The 16,727-nt window shown below is 51.5% G+C and overlaps 1 protein-coding gene across 1 annotated transcript; it reads left to right on the top strand.

Annotated features, from left to right (window-relative positions):
- Nucleotides 1–6,441: 6,441 nt before the first annotated feature.
- Nucleotides 6,442–10,437, top strand: LOC138087010 (stefin-C). The gene is made up of 3 exons (XM_068981766.1): nucleotides 6,442–6,516; nucleotides 9,760–9,861; nucleotides 10,309–10,437. The coding sequence occupies exons 1-3, from the start codon at nucleotides 6,442–6,444 to the stop codon at nucleotides 10,435–10,437; spliced, it is 306 nt and encodes a 101-aa protein (XP_068837867.1).
- The last annotated feature ends 6,290 nt before the right edge of the window (nucleotides 10,438–16,727 follow it).

The raw sequence follows: 16,727 nt of genomic DNA, 5'->3' as shown, positions 1-16,727 counted from the left end.
CCTGGTGGGCTGCCGTCTATGGGGTTGCACAGAGTCGGACACGACTGAAGTGACTTAGCAGCAGCCGCAGCAGTACATAGTTCTTCAGTCACAATCTTTGCTAGATCTAATCCTTGGAATCTGTCACCTCCACTGCATATTCACAGGGAGTTTGATTTAGGCATACCTGGCTGGCCTAGAGGTTTTCCCCACTTTCCCCTTCTTCCCCACTCCCCACTTATTCCTGAGAGAGTAACAGGCAAGAAGGCCAGGGGTCTCCAAACGGAGGAAATAGGCTGCCAGTGTCAGACGATTTTTCTCCTCTCTCTTAAGCAGCAGGAGGAAACAAACTAGTGTTATATTTTTTCCCCTTCTCTACACAAATTTAAAAGAGGTTTCTCTTAAAACACTGTGTTGCCATAATGACACCTGGTTCCACCTGAACTTAACTTTTCTCAAATCTTGAGCTAATCAACACATTTTTCTTATGGAAAAGTTTGTCTTAAGCTATGTTAATGTACTATACATGTACCCTAGACTCCGTCTTCAAGTCAGTTCTGCCTGAGAGCTCAGATTTAGGCTCAGAACTGACTTGACAAACCAGTATGTTATACTCACACATTGTTCTCCTAATCTATGTAAACGAAACTATTTGTGTAGTAATCTGCCTTTCTTCAAGATTCAAGTCAATCATTTTATGCCTGAGATGACTCACTTGATGCCAAGATTATCTGAAAATGCATCTTGTGGGTGAGGGGCCTGGTGCCATTTTCTGAGTTTTGAGACATTTCTTTCTTTCATTAACAGACTGCTGGTAACTATATAATATCCAGCTAAAGACTAGCAGGCGGGCACTTTTTCTGCCCCCTTCTGATGTCTATGTCAGAAGCTTTCTCTGTCCCTTTTATACTTGAATAAAACTTGATTACACAAAAGCTCTGAGCGATCAAGCCTCGTCTCTGGCCGCGGATTGAATTCTTCTCCTCCAGAGGCCAAGAATCATGGTGTCTTCCACAGTTCAGCAACAACCTTTCATTCCCCTTAGTATAAGCATGAAATTTGCTATGAGAAGCTGCTGGTCTGAGCCACGGACATTTTCAGGTCTTGTTTTTGCTGACTGTGTATGGGTTCTCCATCTTCGGCTACAAAGAATGTAATGAACTTGATTTTGGTATTGACCACTTGGTGATGTCCACGTGGAAAGTCATCTCGTTTGCTGTTGAAAAAGGCTATTTCCTATGATCGTTACATTCTCTTGGCAGAATTCAGTTAGCCTTTGCCATGCCTCAGTTTTTCCCCCAAGGTCATACTTGCCTGTTACTCCAGGTATCTCTTGACTTTCCACTTTTGCATTCTAATCCCTAAAGATGAATAAAACATCTGTTTTAGGTGTTAGTTTGGGGAGGTCTTCTAGGTCTTCATAGAACCGATCGACTTCAGCTTCTTTGGCATTGGTGGTAGGGGCATAGACTTGGATTACTGTGATGTTGAATGGTTTGCCTTGGAAATGAACTGAGATTATTCTGTCAGTTTTGAGGCTGCACTCAAGTCCTGCGTTTTGGACTCTTTTGTCGACTATGAGGGCTACTCTGTTTCTTCTATGGGATTCCTGCCCACAGTAGTAGTTGTAATGGTCATCTGAATTAAATTCACCCATTGCAGTCCATTTTAGCTCACTAATTCCTTTGATGTTGATGTTTATTCTTCCCATCTTCTGCTTGAACATGTCCAATTTACCTTGACTTATGGTACTAACATTCCAGGTTCCTATGCTGTACTGTTCTATGCAGAACTGGATTTTACTTTCATGACCAGACAATCTGCAACTGAGCATCATTTCTGCTTTGGCCCAGCCACTTCATTCTTTCTGGGGCTATTAATATTCCTCCTCTGCTCTTCTTCAGTTGCTGATTGGACACCTTGATCAGTTCTATGAAGACCTAGAAGACCTCCGAGAACTAACACGTAAAACAGATGTTCTGTTCATCTTTGGGGATTGGAATGCAAAGGTAGAAAGATAAGAGATACCTGGGGAAACAGGTAACTTTGGCCTTGGAGAACAAAATGAGTCTTCTCCAACACCATAGTTCAAAAGCATCAGTTCTTTGGCGGTAAGCTTTCTTTAAGGTCCAACTCTCACATGCATATATGACTACATAGTTTTGCCTAGTCGGACCATAGTTGGCAAAGTAATGTTTCTGCTCTTTAACATGTTGTCTGGGTTGGTCATAGCTTTTCTTCCAAGGGGCAAGTGTCTTTTAATTTCATGGCTGCAGTCACCATCTGCAGTGATTTTGGAGATCAAGGAATGAAAGTCTGTCACTGTTTCCATTGTTTCCCCATCTATTTGCCATGAACTGATGGGACCGGATGCCATGATCTTTCTTCTGAAAGCTGACTTTTAAGGCAGCTTTTTCACTCTCCTCTCACTTTCATCAAGGGGCTCTTAGTTCCTCTTCACTTTCTGCCATAAGGGTGGTGTCATTATCATATCTGAGGTTATTGATATTTCTCCCAGCAATCTTGATTCCAGCTTGTGCTACTTCCAGCCCAGCATTTCACATGATGTACCCTGCATAGAAGTTAAATAAGCAGGGTGACAATATACAGCCTTGATGTACTCCTTTCCCAATTTGGAACCAGTCCATTGTTCCATGTCTGGTTTGAACTGTTGCTTCTTGACCTGCATACAGATTTCTCAGGAAGCAGGTCAGGTGGTCTGGTATTTCCATCTCTTGAGGAATTTTCCGCAGTTTGTTCGGATCCACGCAGTCAAAGATTTTAGTGTAGTGAATGAAGCAGAAGTAGATGTTTTTTTGGAATTCTCTTGCTTTTTCTATGATCCAATGGATGTTGACAATTTGATCTCTTGTTCCTCTGCCTTTTCTAAATCCAGCATGAACATCTGGAAGTTCTCGGTTCACGTCCTATTGAAGCCTAGCTTGGAGAATTTTGAGCATTACTTTGCTAGCATGTGAGATGAGTACAACTTTGTAGTAGTTTGATCATTCTTTGGCATTGACTTTCTTTGGGATTGGAATGAACCCTGACCTTTTCCAGTCCTGTGGCCACTGCTGAGTTTCCCAAATTTGCTGGCATATTGAGTGCAGCATTTTCACAGCCTCATCGTTCAGGATTTGAAATAGGTCACCTGGAATGCCATCACCTCCACTAGCTTTATTTGTAGTGATGCTTCCTGAGGCCCACTTGGCTTCACACTCCAAGATGTGTGATCACACCATTGTGGTTATCTGGGTCATTAAGATGTTTTTTGTAGAGTTTTTCTGTGGTATTTTTGCCACCTCTTCTTAATATCTTCTGCTTCTGTATGGTCCATACCATTTCTGTCCTTTACTAGGCCCATCTTTGCATGAAATGTTCCCTTGGTATCTCTGATTTTCTTGAAGAGATCTCTAGTCTTTCTCATTCTACTGTTTTCCTCTATGTCTTTGCACTGATCCCTTAGGATCGCTTTCCTATCTGTCCCTGCTGTTCTTTGGAAATCTGCGTTCAGATGGATATATCTTTCTTTTCTAATTTGTAGTTCACTTCTCTTCTTCCCTGGTGGCTCAGAGGTTAAAGCGTCTGCCTGCAATGTGAGAGACCTGGGTTTGATCCCTGGGTCAGGAAGATCCCCTGGAGAAGGAAACGGCAACCCACTCCGGTATTCTTGCCTGGAGAATCCCATGGAGGGAGGAGCCTGGTGGGCTGCAGTCCATGGGGTCGCGAAGAGTTGGACACGACTGAGGGACTTCACTTTCACTTTCTCTTCTTTTATCAGCCATTTGTAAGCCCTCCTCAGACAACAATTGCGCCTTTTCGCATTTCTTTTTCTTGGGGATGGTTTTGACCACAGCATCCTATACAATGTTAGAAATCTCATCCATTGTTCTTTGGGAACTCTATCAGATTTAATCCCTTGAATCTATTTGTCACTTCTACTGTTTCGTCATAAGGGATTTGAGTTAGGTCATACCAGAATGGTCTAGTGGTTGTCCCTGAGAGGGTAACAGGCAGGGAAGGCCAGGAGTCTCCAAACGGAGGAAATAGCTTGCAAGTGTCAGACATTTTTATCTCTCTTAAGAGGCAGGAGGAAACAAACTGACGATATTTTTTCCTTCTCAGCTTCCCTGGTGGCTCAGAGGTTAAAGTGTCTGCCTCTAATACGGGAGACCTGGGTTCGATCCCTGGGTCGGGAAGATCCCCTGGAGAAGGAAATGGCAACCCCCTCCAGTATTCTTGCCTGAAGAATCTCATGGACGGAGGAGCCTGGTGGGCTACAGTCCATGGGGTCGCAAAGAGTCGGACATGACTGAGCGACTTAACTTAATACAAATTTGAAAGGAGGTTTCTCTTAAAATTCTGTGTTGCCATGACAGCTGGTTTCACCTGAAGTTAACTATTCTCAAACCTAGAGATAACCAATGCCTTTTTCTTATGGAAATGTTTATCTTAAGCTATGTTAATGTACTATGCATTTACCCCAAACTCAGTCTTCAAGTCAGTTCTGACTTTTGGCTCAGAACCTACTTGATAAACTAGTATGTTATACTCAGATATTTTCCTCTAATCTATAGATGAAACCATTTGTATAGTGATCTGCCTTCTTCAAGATTCAAGTTAATCATTTTATGGCCCAAGATAAACCATTTGGTGCCAAGATTATCCTAAAATACATCTTATGGGTGAGGGGCCTAGTGCCATTCTGAGTTTTGAGACATTCCTTTCTTTCATCAACAGACCGCTAGTAGACTATATAACATCCAGCTGAAGACTAGCAGAGGGGTACTCTTTCTGCTCCCTTCTGATGTCTATGTCAGAAGCTTTCTCTATCTCCTTTATACTTGAATAAAACTTTATTACACAAAAGCTCTGAGCGATCAAGCCTCATCTCTGGCCCCAGATTGAATTCTTCTCCTCCAGGGGCCAAGAATCCCGGCGTCATGATTCAGCAACAAACTTCCATCCCTCCTTTCTCCAATTTAAGTCTGAATTTTGCAATAAGGACTTCATGATCTGAGTCACAGTCAGCTCCCAGAATTGTTTTTGCTGACTGTATAGAGCTTCTCCATCTTTGGCTGCAAAGATTATAATCAACCTGATTTCCACTCTGATTACGCAAGAATTATCTGAATAAATCTGTAGTGTCTCAGGGTGGGAGAGGGGACAGTATTTTTACAGAACCATTGCCTAAAACCTCCTCCCCCTCCCCCGCCAGTAAAAACACAATAATAAGCACTTGCCTGAGTTGTCTCAAAATAGGAGTTCCCTGTAAGGTGTGCGTTACTGAGAAGCTACTGCCGATATCTAACTGGAGACTTCTGGGGAGCCAGAAGAAGGCGGGTGAGGCCAGCCTACACTATGTCCTCCCAACTTCCCAGAAACCGTCTTGCCTGAGAGATGTGTGTGTCACCAGGAAGGGCCTCAGACCACACCTGGGCACAAGAAAGATGACTGACCGAAGACAACCTAGAAAGCTAACCCCGCCAATATCCAACCCAAGACTGGGCTGCCCACAGGGCAGAGCGGTTCTCCTGGGTTCCCCTGACTCTGCTGCCCACCTCCCAGGGGCCCCTTCCCCACCAAGGCCTCGGCCTTATTTCCCACTACATGTGTATCCTCGGGTAATCGGTTTCCCAGTGTCACACAAGAGCCCAGGCTTGGACCCTAGAAGATTGCCCCCGCCCCAGCCTGGGTAATAGTTGAACCTGCTCTAAATCTTATCCCACACCCATGAGAACCAAGTCCTAGGAACACCATCCGTCTGACCCCCATGCCTTCTGAGGCCCTGGAGTCATCGCCTCCCGCCCCTGAACTCCTCTGTGGCTCTTCTGTCCACCCACGTCAGCCCTTCCTGTGTCACCGGTCACATGTCCATGCCTGCACAGCAGCCCACAGGACAGGCCAGAAGGGGTGGGGTGCCGGGCCTGGCTGGGTGATGAGGGGCTCCAGGCGGGCACAGGCAGGTCGCACTGAGGCCCAGGCGGCCCCTGCCCCTCTCCTGCAGCTCCCCCAGGTTCTGAGCTGGTGGGGGCTTCCCTTCTCTCCACTCTTGGCAGCTCTCAGGTCCTGCTGCTCCCATGTCTCCAGACCCCTGCGGAACCCAAATGGTTGGTTACTCCCATCATCCTCCCACCCGAGTGGACCCCTCTCTCTGGAGATTCTGTCGGTGCTGCCCCCCACTACCACACCCATCCTGCAGGGAGCTCCCACCCCTGCCTTGTGACTCTGACACCCAGAGGAAGATACCGAAGTCCCACCCCAGCCGTGTCAGAGCATGTTCCTGAATGGGACCAGGACTTCCCCTCCCTGTTCCCTGTCCCTCAACCTAGGCACCTCTCCTGGCCCCACCCATGCATCACAGGACCATCCCTTCAAGTCTGCCAGTTTCCCATTAGCTCACTCATCCTGGGAGTGTCAGCAGCTCCTACAGCTCATCCGTCCTGCCTGCCGACTGCTGAGATGTGGGGGCCACAGGCCGGCGGGTTCTCAGATCCTCAGGCTGTCACAGCCGAGATCCAGGCCATCGCGGACCAGGTAGGGGTGCTGCGGGCAGAAGGGGTCCTGGGACCACGGTGGTCAGCAGTCATCACCTCTGGGCAAAGGCACTGCACCCTAGCACATCCCTTTCTCTCTTGAGATGAGAAAGCGGGCAGAGGAGTTGGAGGGGAGGCAAGGTGACTGTTGGGGAAAGCACACGGAGAGCAAGGGGCACAGCCTGGGGTGAGGTCATCATGAGTGAGGCAGGGTCCCAGGCCTCCTAGACTCAGGCTGTTATTCTAGCACTTTCGTGTAGGTTTGAAATGCTCTCCAGTGAAATATTTAGAAACTGAAAGCAGCTGGGTCAAGTAGGCAGAGCCTGGATCAGACCCTGGGCAGTGGTCCAGCCCCTTTTCAAGGAAAACTCTTGCACCCGAGGGTCATGTGGGGTTGGGGCCTTTCCCCCCATCCTACAAGGGAGACAAGTTCAGGGCCTGGGGCAGGGTATTCGACTTCTGATGAGAAGAGGAAACTCGAGACAGACGTCTGGGTCCCTTATCTTTCCTGCCCACCGCCGCCCCCCTCCCCGCTCCACTGCTGCCTCCTACATCCCAGGGCATGCGCTCCGCCGTGTCCTCAATCCTACCTTTGGGACCATCTGACAGCAGTCATGGAAGGGGTGAGTCAGTCTTGTGAGACCTTAGACACGGAGGGATCTGGGGGACAGCCAGTGAGAGCCAGGCAGAAGGGTGTTCCCTGTTCTCCCCCTTCATGGCCACTTAGCCCAGCCCTCCACGCCTCTTCCTGGGTCTCCAGGCCTGAGAATCCCCGCTGGCCACGTGAGCTTTGCGTGAGGGTGAGCTGCCTCGGGAGACAAGGGTTTCTGTCTCTGGGGGGCTGCACTTGGGGTCCATCCCTTGAGAGTCACGTGTCAGTGTACCGTCCTCACTGCCCCTGGGAGGGATTGGCCACCTGTGTGCCGGGTGGGCTCTGTGAGGGGCAGCGGCACCATCCGGTGGCCTTTTGTACTGAAGCTTTTGTGAACCTATAAGGAGAATTGAGGCCAGAAACAGCCACATCCAGCCATGCTTGCACAGAGCAGGGCTTTCCTGCTTCCATTCCTGAGACAGACAGAGAGATGATTTCACCCTAGGCCCCCGGGAGGGTCTGTGGGCATCACTCACCCCCGGGCTGGGTAAATGGTCTGAGGGTCAGTTCCCTACAGCTCCGTGAAGAAGGGTTGCACAGGTGAGTGTTGAGACGAGGGTGGGCACTGGCCAAGGGGGAACACACCTACACTGACCACCCTGAGAGCCGTGGCAGCCTCATGGAAGAGCAGGTGGCCCACCTTCTCACTACCTGACCCTCCCTCCTCCTGTCCTTTCCCCCACCTAAAGACCCGGATGCTGGGAAAACTCGAGGACAGGAGAAGGCATCAACAGAGGATGAGATCGTTAGATAGCATCACTGACTCAATAGAGATAAATCTGTGCCCCTCCCTGCAGGCCCTTGCCAGGTGACTCACTGGCATGCATAATGGTGATGCCCTTGGCTCCCCAAGCAGCAGGCGCTTGGGCTTCACCAAGCTCCTCTGGCCCCCAGAACTGGTCTGGGGACTTCAGCGCAATGAGTGCCTGTGGCTGCTGAGCACTCAGAAACCAGATTATATCTTAAAGTCAAGATAAAGCAACCTGCTCTCCCTTCCTCCATAACAAAGCTTAGTTTCCTAAAGGCCAAGACCCTAGAAAACCTGACTGATCCAAGGGTATCATTAACATCTGACACCAAAGATCAGAAACAGCCTCTGCCGAAAGGCCCTGCATCCTAGGGAGACCGTCTAAAATGGCAGCAAAGGACTACCCTGGTGGCCCAGGGGAGAAGAACCCACATGCCAGTGCAGGGGACCTGAGATCCATCCCTGGTCCGGGATGATACCACATACGGATAAGCAAGGAAGCCCAAGTACCACAATTCTTGAGCCCAAGCTCTAGAGCCAGGGAGCTGAGACTGCTGAAGACCCCATGCCTAGAACCTGTGCTCTCAACAGAAGCCTCCACTCTTTCTTTGAAACTGGAGAAAGCTGGCATGCAGCCTCAAAGACCTAAGACAGCCAAAAAAAAAAAGAATAAGTAACTAAAAGTTAACAATGGAAAACCCAGAGTTATGGCACGTTTAAAAAATAAAAACTAAAAATAAATAAAAATTTAAAGTAGAGAAGCATTTTTTTTTAATTGTAATAGTGCTTTATCTGTCGCAGAAGAAACTGAGATTCTTAACAGAACCCTGGAAAAGAAATGACAACTCATTCCAGTATTCTTGCCTGGAGAATTCCATGAACAGAGGAGCCAGGCAGGCTCCATGGGGTCGCAAAGAGTTGGACACCACTGAGCGTCTAACATTGTCACTTTCACTTTTTTTCCCCAAGAGAATTAAGGCACCTCTATAAGACCAAACCAGTCCTAAAGGAAATCAACCCTGAATATTCACTGGAAGGACTGATGATGGAGCTGAAGCTCCAGTCCTTGGGCCACCTGCTGGGAAGAGCTGACTCATCAGAAAAGACCCTGATGCTGGGAAGACTCGAGGGCAGGAGGAGAAGGCATCAGCAGAGGATGAGATCGTTAGATAGCATCACTGACTCAATGGAGATGAATCTGAGCAAACTCTGGGAGGTTGGAGAACAGAGGAGCCTGGCGTGCCAAAATCTGTGGGGTCACAAAGAGTCAGACATGACTTAGCAATTGAACATTAACAACAGAAGATGGAAGACTGAATTTTTAACAAATATTTATTCATTTTACTTTGGCTGTGCCACTTAGTTACTTGCAGCAAGTGGATCTCCCTTGCAGCATGTAGGATACAGTCCACTGACCAGGAATCGAACCCGGGCCCCTTGCATTGTTGTCACTGAGTCTTACCCACTAGACCACTGAAGAAGTCCCTGGAAAATTATCTTTAACGTTCAGTTTAGTTTAATTCTTTAAAATATTTTAAGTTTCACTTTTAAAAGAGTAACTAAAAAATGGCATGTACTCTTTCGAAAGAACTAAGTAAAGGGAAAAACAGGGTGTGAACTTATACACATTGTCTTGATGGTGAAAATATCCTTGAGAAAGAAAAGAGAAATGATACAGAGAACATTTTTCTGTCCTTTATCATCAGAGTTGACAGTTGAGGGTGTCTGCTCAGCTGTAAAGGGCAGATGAGGTGTAGAAAGTGTGCGGTGTCCAGGCAAGAGAGTTCAGGGGTGACGTCCAATACAGGTGAGCTCACCTGTCTCTCCCTTCCCCCCTTCCCCAGGTGAAGTCCCAGCTGGAGGAGAAGGAGAACAAGAAGTTCCCGGTGTTCAAGGCTGTGGAATTCAGGAGCCAGGTGGTCGCCGGGATGAACTACTTGATCAAGGTGGGGTGTCAGCCTCTTGGGAGAGTCCGGCTGAAGTGGGAGCTCACAGGTGCCCAGGGCAGGAGTGCTCAGCAGGGTCCTGTGGCAGCCCTCAGCTTTAGGGGGTTGGTAGCTGTCTAAAATGAGCATGCGTGTGCAAGCATGTGTGTGTGCATGTGTGTGTGTGCACGTGCGTGCTACGGCCTCCTTGGAGAAGAGGACCTAGCCTTTTGGGTGACCAAGGGCTCTGCTGGAGTGAGTGTGGGTGAGGGGTGCTGGCTGGGCACCGAGGGCATCCCTTGCACTTGAAGGAGGAGGGTGGGAATGTCCTCAGCCCAGTCTCTGGGGACACGAAAGGACACAGCTTCCGGGCATCCAGGGCCCTCCTGCCTGTCCAGCCAAGTCCAGCAGAGCAGGGGGACTTGGGGTCAGAGGCCCCACCTGCCCCTCACTGGACTCTCCTTTCAGGTTCAAGTGGACGAGGACGACTTCGTGCACATCCGAGTGTTTGAAAGCCTCCCGCACGAGAACAAGCCCGTAGCTTTGACCAGCTACCAGACCAACAAAGGCAGGCATGACGAGCTGACCGTCTTCTAGGCCTGATTTTGCAGAGTCCGTTGCCCATGTGGATCTCTCCTCTGCAGACCTGTCTGGGACCAGACACGGTGCCCCTCGGGGTGGTGGTGTCTCTGTTCCCTGCTTTCACTGTGTTCATTTTTTTCTCCCAATCCATGATTTTAACTAAATTTCTTTCGAGGGGGGCTTGTGTTATCCTGAAATAAACATGTGTTTTCTGTTTTCACAAATTGTCTCTGTTGGGGTTTTTTTCTTCATCTGAAGCTATACTCACAGTAGAGAAGTGTCAGCAGGTGAGAGGTGTCCTGGGTGGAAGCCCCGCTGGGCCTCCTGCCACCTGAGCCCCCTTCCCTGAGGAGCCGAGGAGAGGAGAGGGTGGCCCAGGTGACAGTGGGCAGGTGGAACACCCAGGGGTCAGGGAACGTGTGTTCTAACCACAGCTTCCCACGCCGTCATGGTGACTCTGTTGTGTCTCCAGGTCTCAGAACCCTCCACCCCACCCAGTACAGTAAGAGGGGCTGAGAAAATCTGACCCTAAAGCATTAGTTCTAGATGGACTCAGATACATTCACGGATTTCTGCTCGGGTAGAGATGCATGGGTGTGTGCGGGGAGGCAGTGACCCACAGGGCCCGCTGAGTGCCATGTCCTGCGAGTCCGGCCCCAACTACCCACTGACCGCCCGGGGTATGTGCTGCGTCTGTCTCAAGGCTTCCTGGTTTCAGCAGCCGGTTACTACTGTTAGTGAAGTCAGTCCAGTGGTGTGTTTGCCGTGTGTGTGTGTTCGTGTGCAGTAGAATAGAAAATGCACCCTGCGTTGTAAGACTAAACGCTGGGGACAGTTCTATGTGGCTCAGGGTCCAGGTAGACAGCCTGTTCCTGAGGGTCAGCGTCTGTCCCCTTCCTGTCTCCACTTTGTTTTGTGTCAGGCCTGCTGCTGATGAATTGGAGGTGCAGGTCATGAGGGCTGAATGCGGAGCAGGTAAACACTCCTTGGGGAGCAAACAGACCTGTGAGTGCGGGAGGAGACTCTGAGTCAGGAGCTGTGTGTGTCCTGCTCTCTCCTGAGCTCTAGGACAGAAAACTTGCATCTTGGGCTCTTGTTCTGGGAAAACAGAAGCCAGTGAGCACATTTGCATCAACTTGAAGATCAGCTGTATTTCCACCTGGAAACTTCCAATGAAGCGGGGGAGGGATGGGGGATGCTATGTAGGTGCCTGGACAGGGCCGACAGCCCACATCTCACAGCGCGGAGCATGGAGCACAGGGATGGAGGCAGGTGTGACCACCGGGTTCAGACAGAGGGTCCCTCAGGTGTGTCCTGGAGGTGATAAGGTTTTGACACCAGAAGAGGTGGTGGCTGCAAACCATTGCGAATGCACTAGACATACTGAAGTGAACGCTGCCAAATGGTGAACAGACTTCGCTGCCAGTCCACAGGCTCAGACCCACACTTCTACTGTAGGGACCACAGGTTTGATCCCTGGTCAGAGAACTAAGCTCCTACATGTCACACAGGGCTGCCAAAACTAAGTCAATTAAATTTTTTTTTAAAAGAGGGAAGCTACTTTAAAAAATAAATAAAATAAAAAGAATAAATACTATGGTAAAGTGTATGTTGTGTGAGAAATAAATACAGCTGTAAAGTGTAGGTTGTGCGAATCACACCTCGGTAAGAAATCGACTAAAATGCCAACAGGACACCAGAGGCAGTCTGGGGCAGGGTGACAGTGGGTTTCAGGGACTGCTGGGGGTGCTCTCTCATTGCCCCCAGACCCAGTGCCCCCACCAGCCGTGGGTGCTGACCTAGTGGACACCCCTGCTCTCTGGCCCCCAGGGACACCTGGGCCCTGCCTGCTCCAAGGATATCCTCTCTAGCCAGTCTCTCATTCAGCCCCAGCCCCTAACGGTCCCACACTGGGAAGAGAATCTGCCCGGTCCCTCTCTGCACACTTGCAAAGGGCCCCACAGGTCATCCACCCTGAGGACCCTCTGTTTCCTGGACCAGACTGAGGTTTGTGCACCGGGGAGACACAGACACAGTGGCCCACCCCACTCTCACCAGCCAGTACCTCGGTCCTCAAGCTCTCCAGCCAGGGAGGAGCCCCTCTGGGTGGGCAGGCACCTTCCCCTCGCCCACCCCATCCTCTCTCAGCAGCACTTGGGGGCTTCTTCCTCCCCGTGCCCAGAATTTTGGGGCAATGCTTGGAGGTTCTGCCACCCAGGTCCCCAGACTGCTGAGTGGCCGGCCCCTATGTGATGTGGAGGTTGTGTCCCTGCTAGGGGGGTGGGCGGAGGGGAGTGTGGGGCCCTCCAGGCTCAGCTCAGAGAGAGCTGCCCGCTGGCACAAGCTCTCTGAGTGCCCTGGGAATGCGGGGTCCCCGCCGACAGATGAGGTCCAGCATGTATGGCTGCTGGGGCTTGTGCCCTGCAGATACCTGTGGCCGTGGCCATCTGCCTCATCCAGCCGGAGTGTCCAGGGGCCCCTAAGTGAGGGGCTCCAGGGCTTCAGAGCTTCCTGCTTCTCAACCCCCTCCACAGCACAAGCTGGTCAGGAGTCTTGTCTGGGCACAACTGTGAGGGACTCTGCCAAGCTGAGTGTTTGTGTGCCAGACCCCCTACTGGCAGGGGCAAGAGTGGACAGCAGGGAGATCGGGGCCTCTAAGGGAGCTTATGATGTCGTGGGTGACCAGACACTGATGGCTTCCCACCTAGATCCGACCTTCCCACCTGGCCTGAGGAAAGGGGGACTGTATAATTAGGACACATGAAAACCCACGCTTCCCAGACTCCTTTGCAGCAGGCGTGGTCACACAGCAGGTGGGACTCAGGCATGGCCTGATCAAGGGGCTGCCACAGGGCCAGAGTCTGCAGCAGCTGGCGTGCTTTCCCAGAACTCCTCTCCCAGGAAGCTCTGCATGACCACAGGGACTGGCATACAGGTCCACTGGGGTAGGGGGAGGTCCTGAGGGCCAACTAGAGGACACAGCTCCTCAGGAGCCTGGTGCCTGCCCTGGCGAGGCGGGTGGGGAGAGGCAGAATTGCTGGGCCCCTTTGGTGGAACGTCTGCTCTCCTTCTCCTCACTCTTCCCCATGTGAATGCTCACCTTTGCTGCCTTTAAGGATAAATCATCAAGGAGCACACAGGGGAAGGGCTGCCTGGTGGCTGGCCTGCCCAGGCCCTCAGGCCACATGTGGCCCTGAGCACTCAGAGAAGGAAGAATTGCAGCCCCACCCAGTACACAGCTGTCTGGATATGGTGGCCTCCTGGCCATCGAGCAAATATGCCAGGGTCTTGGGTGAGGGCATGATGGGCTTTGCCAGGGGAAGAAGGCCAGGGGCTCAGACACAACATATGCCCCCAGGAGCCCAGACCAGGCCCAGGCCAGGGCACTGCTGGGTGACCCACCAGCAGCCAGCTCAGCAGTCCTGGGCAGTGTTTGCCCCAGAAGGTCTCTGTTTGGACTGGAGTGGGGGCAGAGGTGGCAGGGTGAGGGGGCAGCCAGAGATTTAAGAGGGTGAAGCTTGGGGGATGAGCAGTCCGGCCACCTCCCTGGGTGGAGAGGCACAGCTTCTGTCTGGACTGGAGTGCTGTGGGAGGGGAGGGGGGCACTCAGCTAACTGTGCGGGTCGGGGTAGGACTGAGACCTGAAGGGCAGAGGGGTTGAGACCTGGCAGGGCCAGCCCTGGAGGCCCTGGAGGACACAGTCAGGTTGGAGCCGCGTACCTGGCCACGTGGCGGGGAGGCTGGGCTGCAGCCCTGACCCCTTTGCTTTGGGCCAGTGGCCAATCTGTTTCAGGGAGCCTCTCAGCAGAGCTGGGACCTTGGCTTATAGAGGCAGCTCTCCAGTCCCCACCTGTGTCTTCTCGTGGGCTTCTTCCCTGAGTCTGAGGTCTTAGGGCCCCCTATCCCAGGGTGACCTCATTCAACTGAACTGTATCTGCAAAGACCCTATTTCCAAATAAGGCTGCATTCACAGCCAGGGCAGGGGGCTGGGGCGGGGGGCAGCAATTAGGATAGACACTCTGGGGACACAATTCAACCCACAACTGAAGTCAGAGACGGCCCACATCAGCAGATGTTCTTCTGTTGTAGATAACGCATTGCACCCAGCCCTGTCTCCCACCCCGAGACTCCCACCCACCTGGTGCTCCCCGTGTTTTCTGGCACCCAGGAGCTGGTCCTGTGCTCCCAGGGCGTGTAGGGCCTTCCCAGCAGCCCAGGCTGTGCTTCCCTCTCCACTTGGCTGAAACCTGCCTGGAGACAGGCCTGGAGCAAAGGAGGCAGTGGAGGCCCACCTGAAAGGAACAAGCGTCAGCACCTGCCTCAGGTGTGTGACTGTTGCTTGGTCTCCAGATGAGGGAGCTAAGTTTCAGCAAAGGCAACGGTAGTGGTCTGCCGCAGCATGGGGCATCCGGATGAATTAGGGGTTGGGTTCAAGATCCTCAGGTGCATCCTTCAGGCATCCCTATCCCAGGCTTCAAGGCCCTCTGCTCCCCTAGGAGGACCCTACTTTCAATGCACCGGGCTTCCCAGGTGGCTCAGTGGTAAAGAACCTGCCTGCCAATGCAGGATATGAAGGAGATGCAGATTCAGTTCCTGGGTCAGGAAGATTCCCTGGCAAAGGAAACAACAACCCACTCCAGTATTCTTGCCTGGAGAATCCCATGGACAGAGGAGCCTGGTGGGCTACAGTCTATGGGGTTGCAGAGAGTCAGACATGACTGAGTGACTTAACAACAATCAACTTTCCATGCTATCCAACAACAATCGACTTCCCATGCAACCCAGTCTTAGTTTCCAGGGCTGCCAGGCCCTAGGTGTCCGCATCATGTGTTGCTTCCCTCAGCATCTCCTCAGGATACCAGGTACCAGACTGAGCCCCACCCTGCTGCAGTGTGACCTCATCTTAACTAGTACATCTGCAAAGACCGTTTCCAAATGTCACACTCTGAGGTTCTGGCGGACCTTTTTGGAGGACACCACTGAGCTGGGGGAGACAGCTATCAAAGCTAAACGTAAACATCCTTTTCAGGGTTGCTACTTTCATAACAAGACCCTGAATTCTACACTCAAAGTGGGCAAACTGAGATGTGAATTGATCTCCGTGAAACTTTAGGAAGGAAGGGGGGCGAGGGATGGATGGAGGGAGGGGAAAGTGCCTTCTCTTCTCTCCCTCCTCGCCCCTCCAAGGTCACACACAAGGGCCACACCCCAGGGAAAGCAGAGCAACAAGACAGAAGGGGCTGGGGCCAGCCTTGTGCTGGCTAAGACCCTGCTGCAGGGGCCAGCCTGAGTCTGCACCTCATGGGGAATTTATTCAATGCTGTAATTTAGGCAGAATTTCAGACAGGATGAGACTGTGTGGCTATGACCCCAGAGCCCTGGGAAAGCTCCCTGCAATGCACAACCTAGTACCTGAATCCTACGGATGTACCCTACACAGCAAAAGGGACTTTGCAGATGCGTCTTAAAATGAGGAGTTGGTCTTGGAGCAGCCAGGTGGGCCCAGCGTCATCACAGGGTCTCCATGAGAGGGAGGCAGGAAGGTTAGTGTGAGGGAGGCTGAAGAGACTACGCTGCTGGCTCTGAAGGTGGAGAAGGAGCCATGAGCCAAGGGGCGCAGGCACCTCTAGAAAGACGGAAAAGGCAAGTCAGAGATTCTCTCTGGATCCCCAAGAAGGAACCAGAGCCGCCCACCCATTTTCAGACATCTGACCTCCAGGCTATGAAAGGATAAATCTGCGTTGCTGTAAGCCCCTCAATTGGTAGGAATGTGTTACAGCAGCCACAGGATCGGTGTACCAGCACTGGGCTGGTAGAAGGGGATTTGAGAGGTGGAGTCAGAAGTGCTTCAGACAAGACCCCGCATCCTTGCCCACCTTCTCTCTGCCCATCCGATGGAGCCTGGTGCTGCCTAGAAATGACCCTCGGACTTATTTACAAAGGTTGTCAGTAGATGGCAGGGAGAGCAGGTACCGGCCAGGCTCACAAGACCAGTGCTGTCACCAACGAGACGTGAAGGAAGCCGGAAGGAGCGTGAGGCTTGGCCAGTGACCAGAGCTGCTCCTCAGAAGCAGGCAGGAGGGGTCAGGAAAGGGACCTGCACCCTCTGATCCCCAGCCCAATCCCGGGGGAAGCCCAAGGGCCTGGAGCCCACTGCCTGGACCATCCAAACAAGCCCCGCCCCCACTTCCCGGGCAGAAAACAGAGACGGTTAGATGGATAGGACATCTGGCCACAGGGGAACGAAGCTCCTCTGGGAAAAAGAAACCACACTTCAACAGCATCACCATGAAAATATTTATTTG

The sequence above is a fragment of the Capricornis sumatraensis genome, chromosome 1 (assembly GCF_032405125.1).
Source record: "Capricornis sumatraensis isolate serow.1 chromosome 1, serow.2, whole genome shotgun sequence".
Lineage (NCBI taxonomy): Eukaryota > Metazoa > Chordata > Mammalia > Artiodactyla > Bovidae > Capricornis > Capricornis sumatraensis.
The sequence above is the reverse complement of the archived record's forward strand: the minus strand, read 5'-3'. Positions and strand labels throughout refer to the sequence as shown.

What these genes read in the sequence shown, in the direction of transcription:
- LOC138087010 (XM_068981766.1), top strand. Translation starts at nt 6,442, where the DNA reads ATGTGGGGGCCACAGGCCGGCGGGTTCTCAGATCCTCAGGCTGTCACA. An exon ending in TCCAGGCCATCGCGGACCAG is followed by an intron (nt 6,517 to 9,759) that starts GTAGGGGTGCTG and finishes CCCCTTCCCCAG; the next exon opens with GTGAAGTCCCAGCTGGAGGA. An exon ending in GGATGAACTACTTGATCAAG is followed by an intron (nt 9,862 to 10,308) that starts GTGGGGTGTCAG and finishes CTCTCCTTTCAG; the next exon opens with GTTCAAGTGGACGAGGACGA.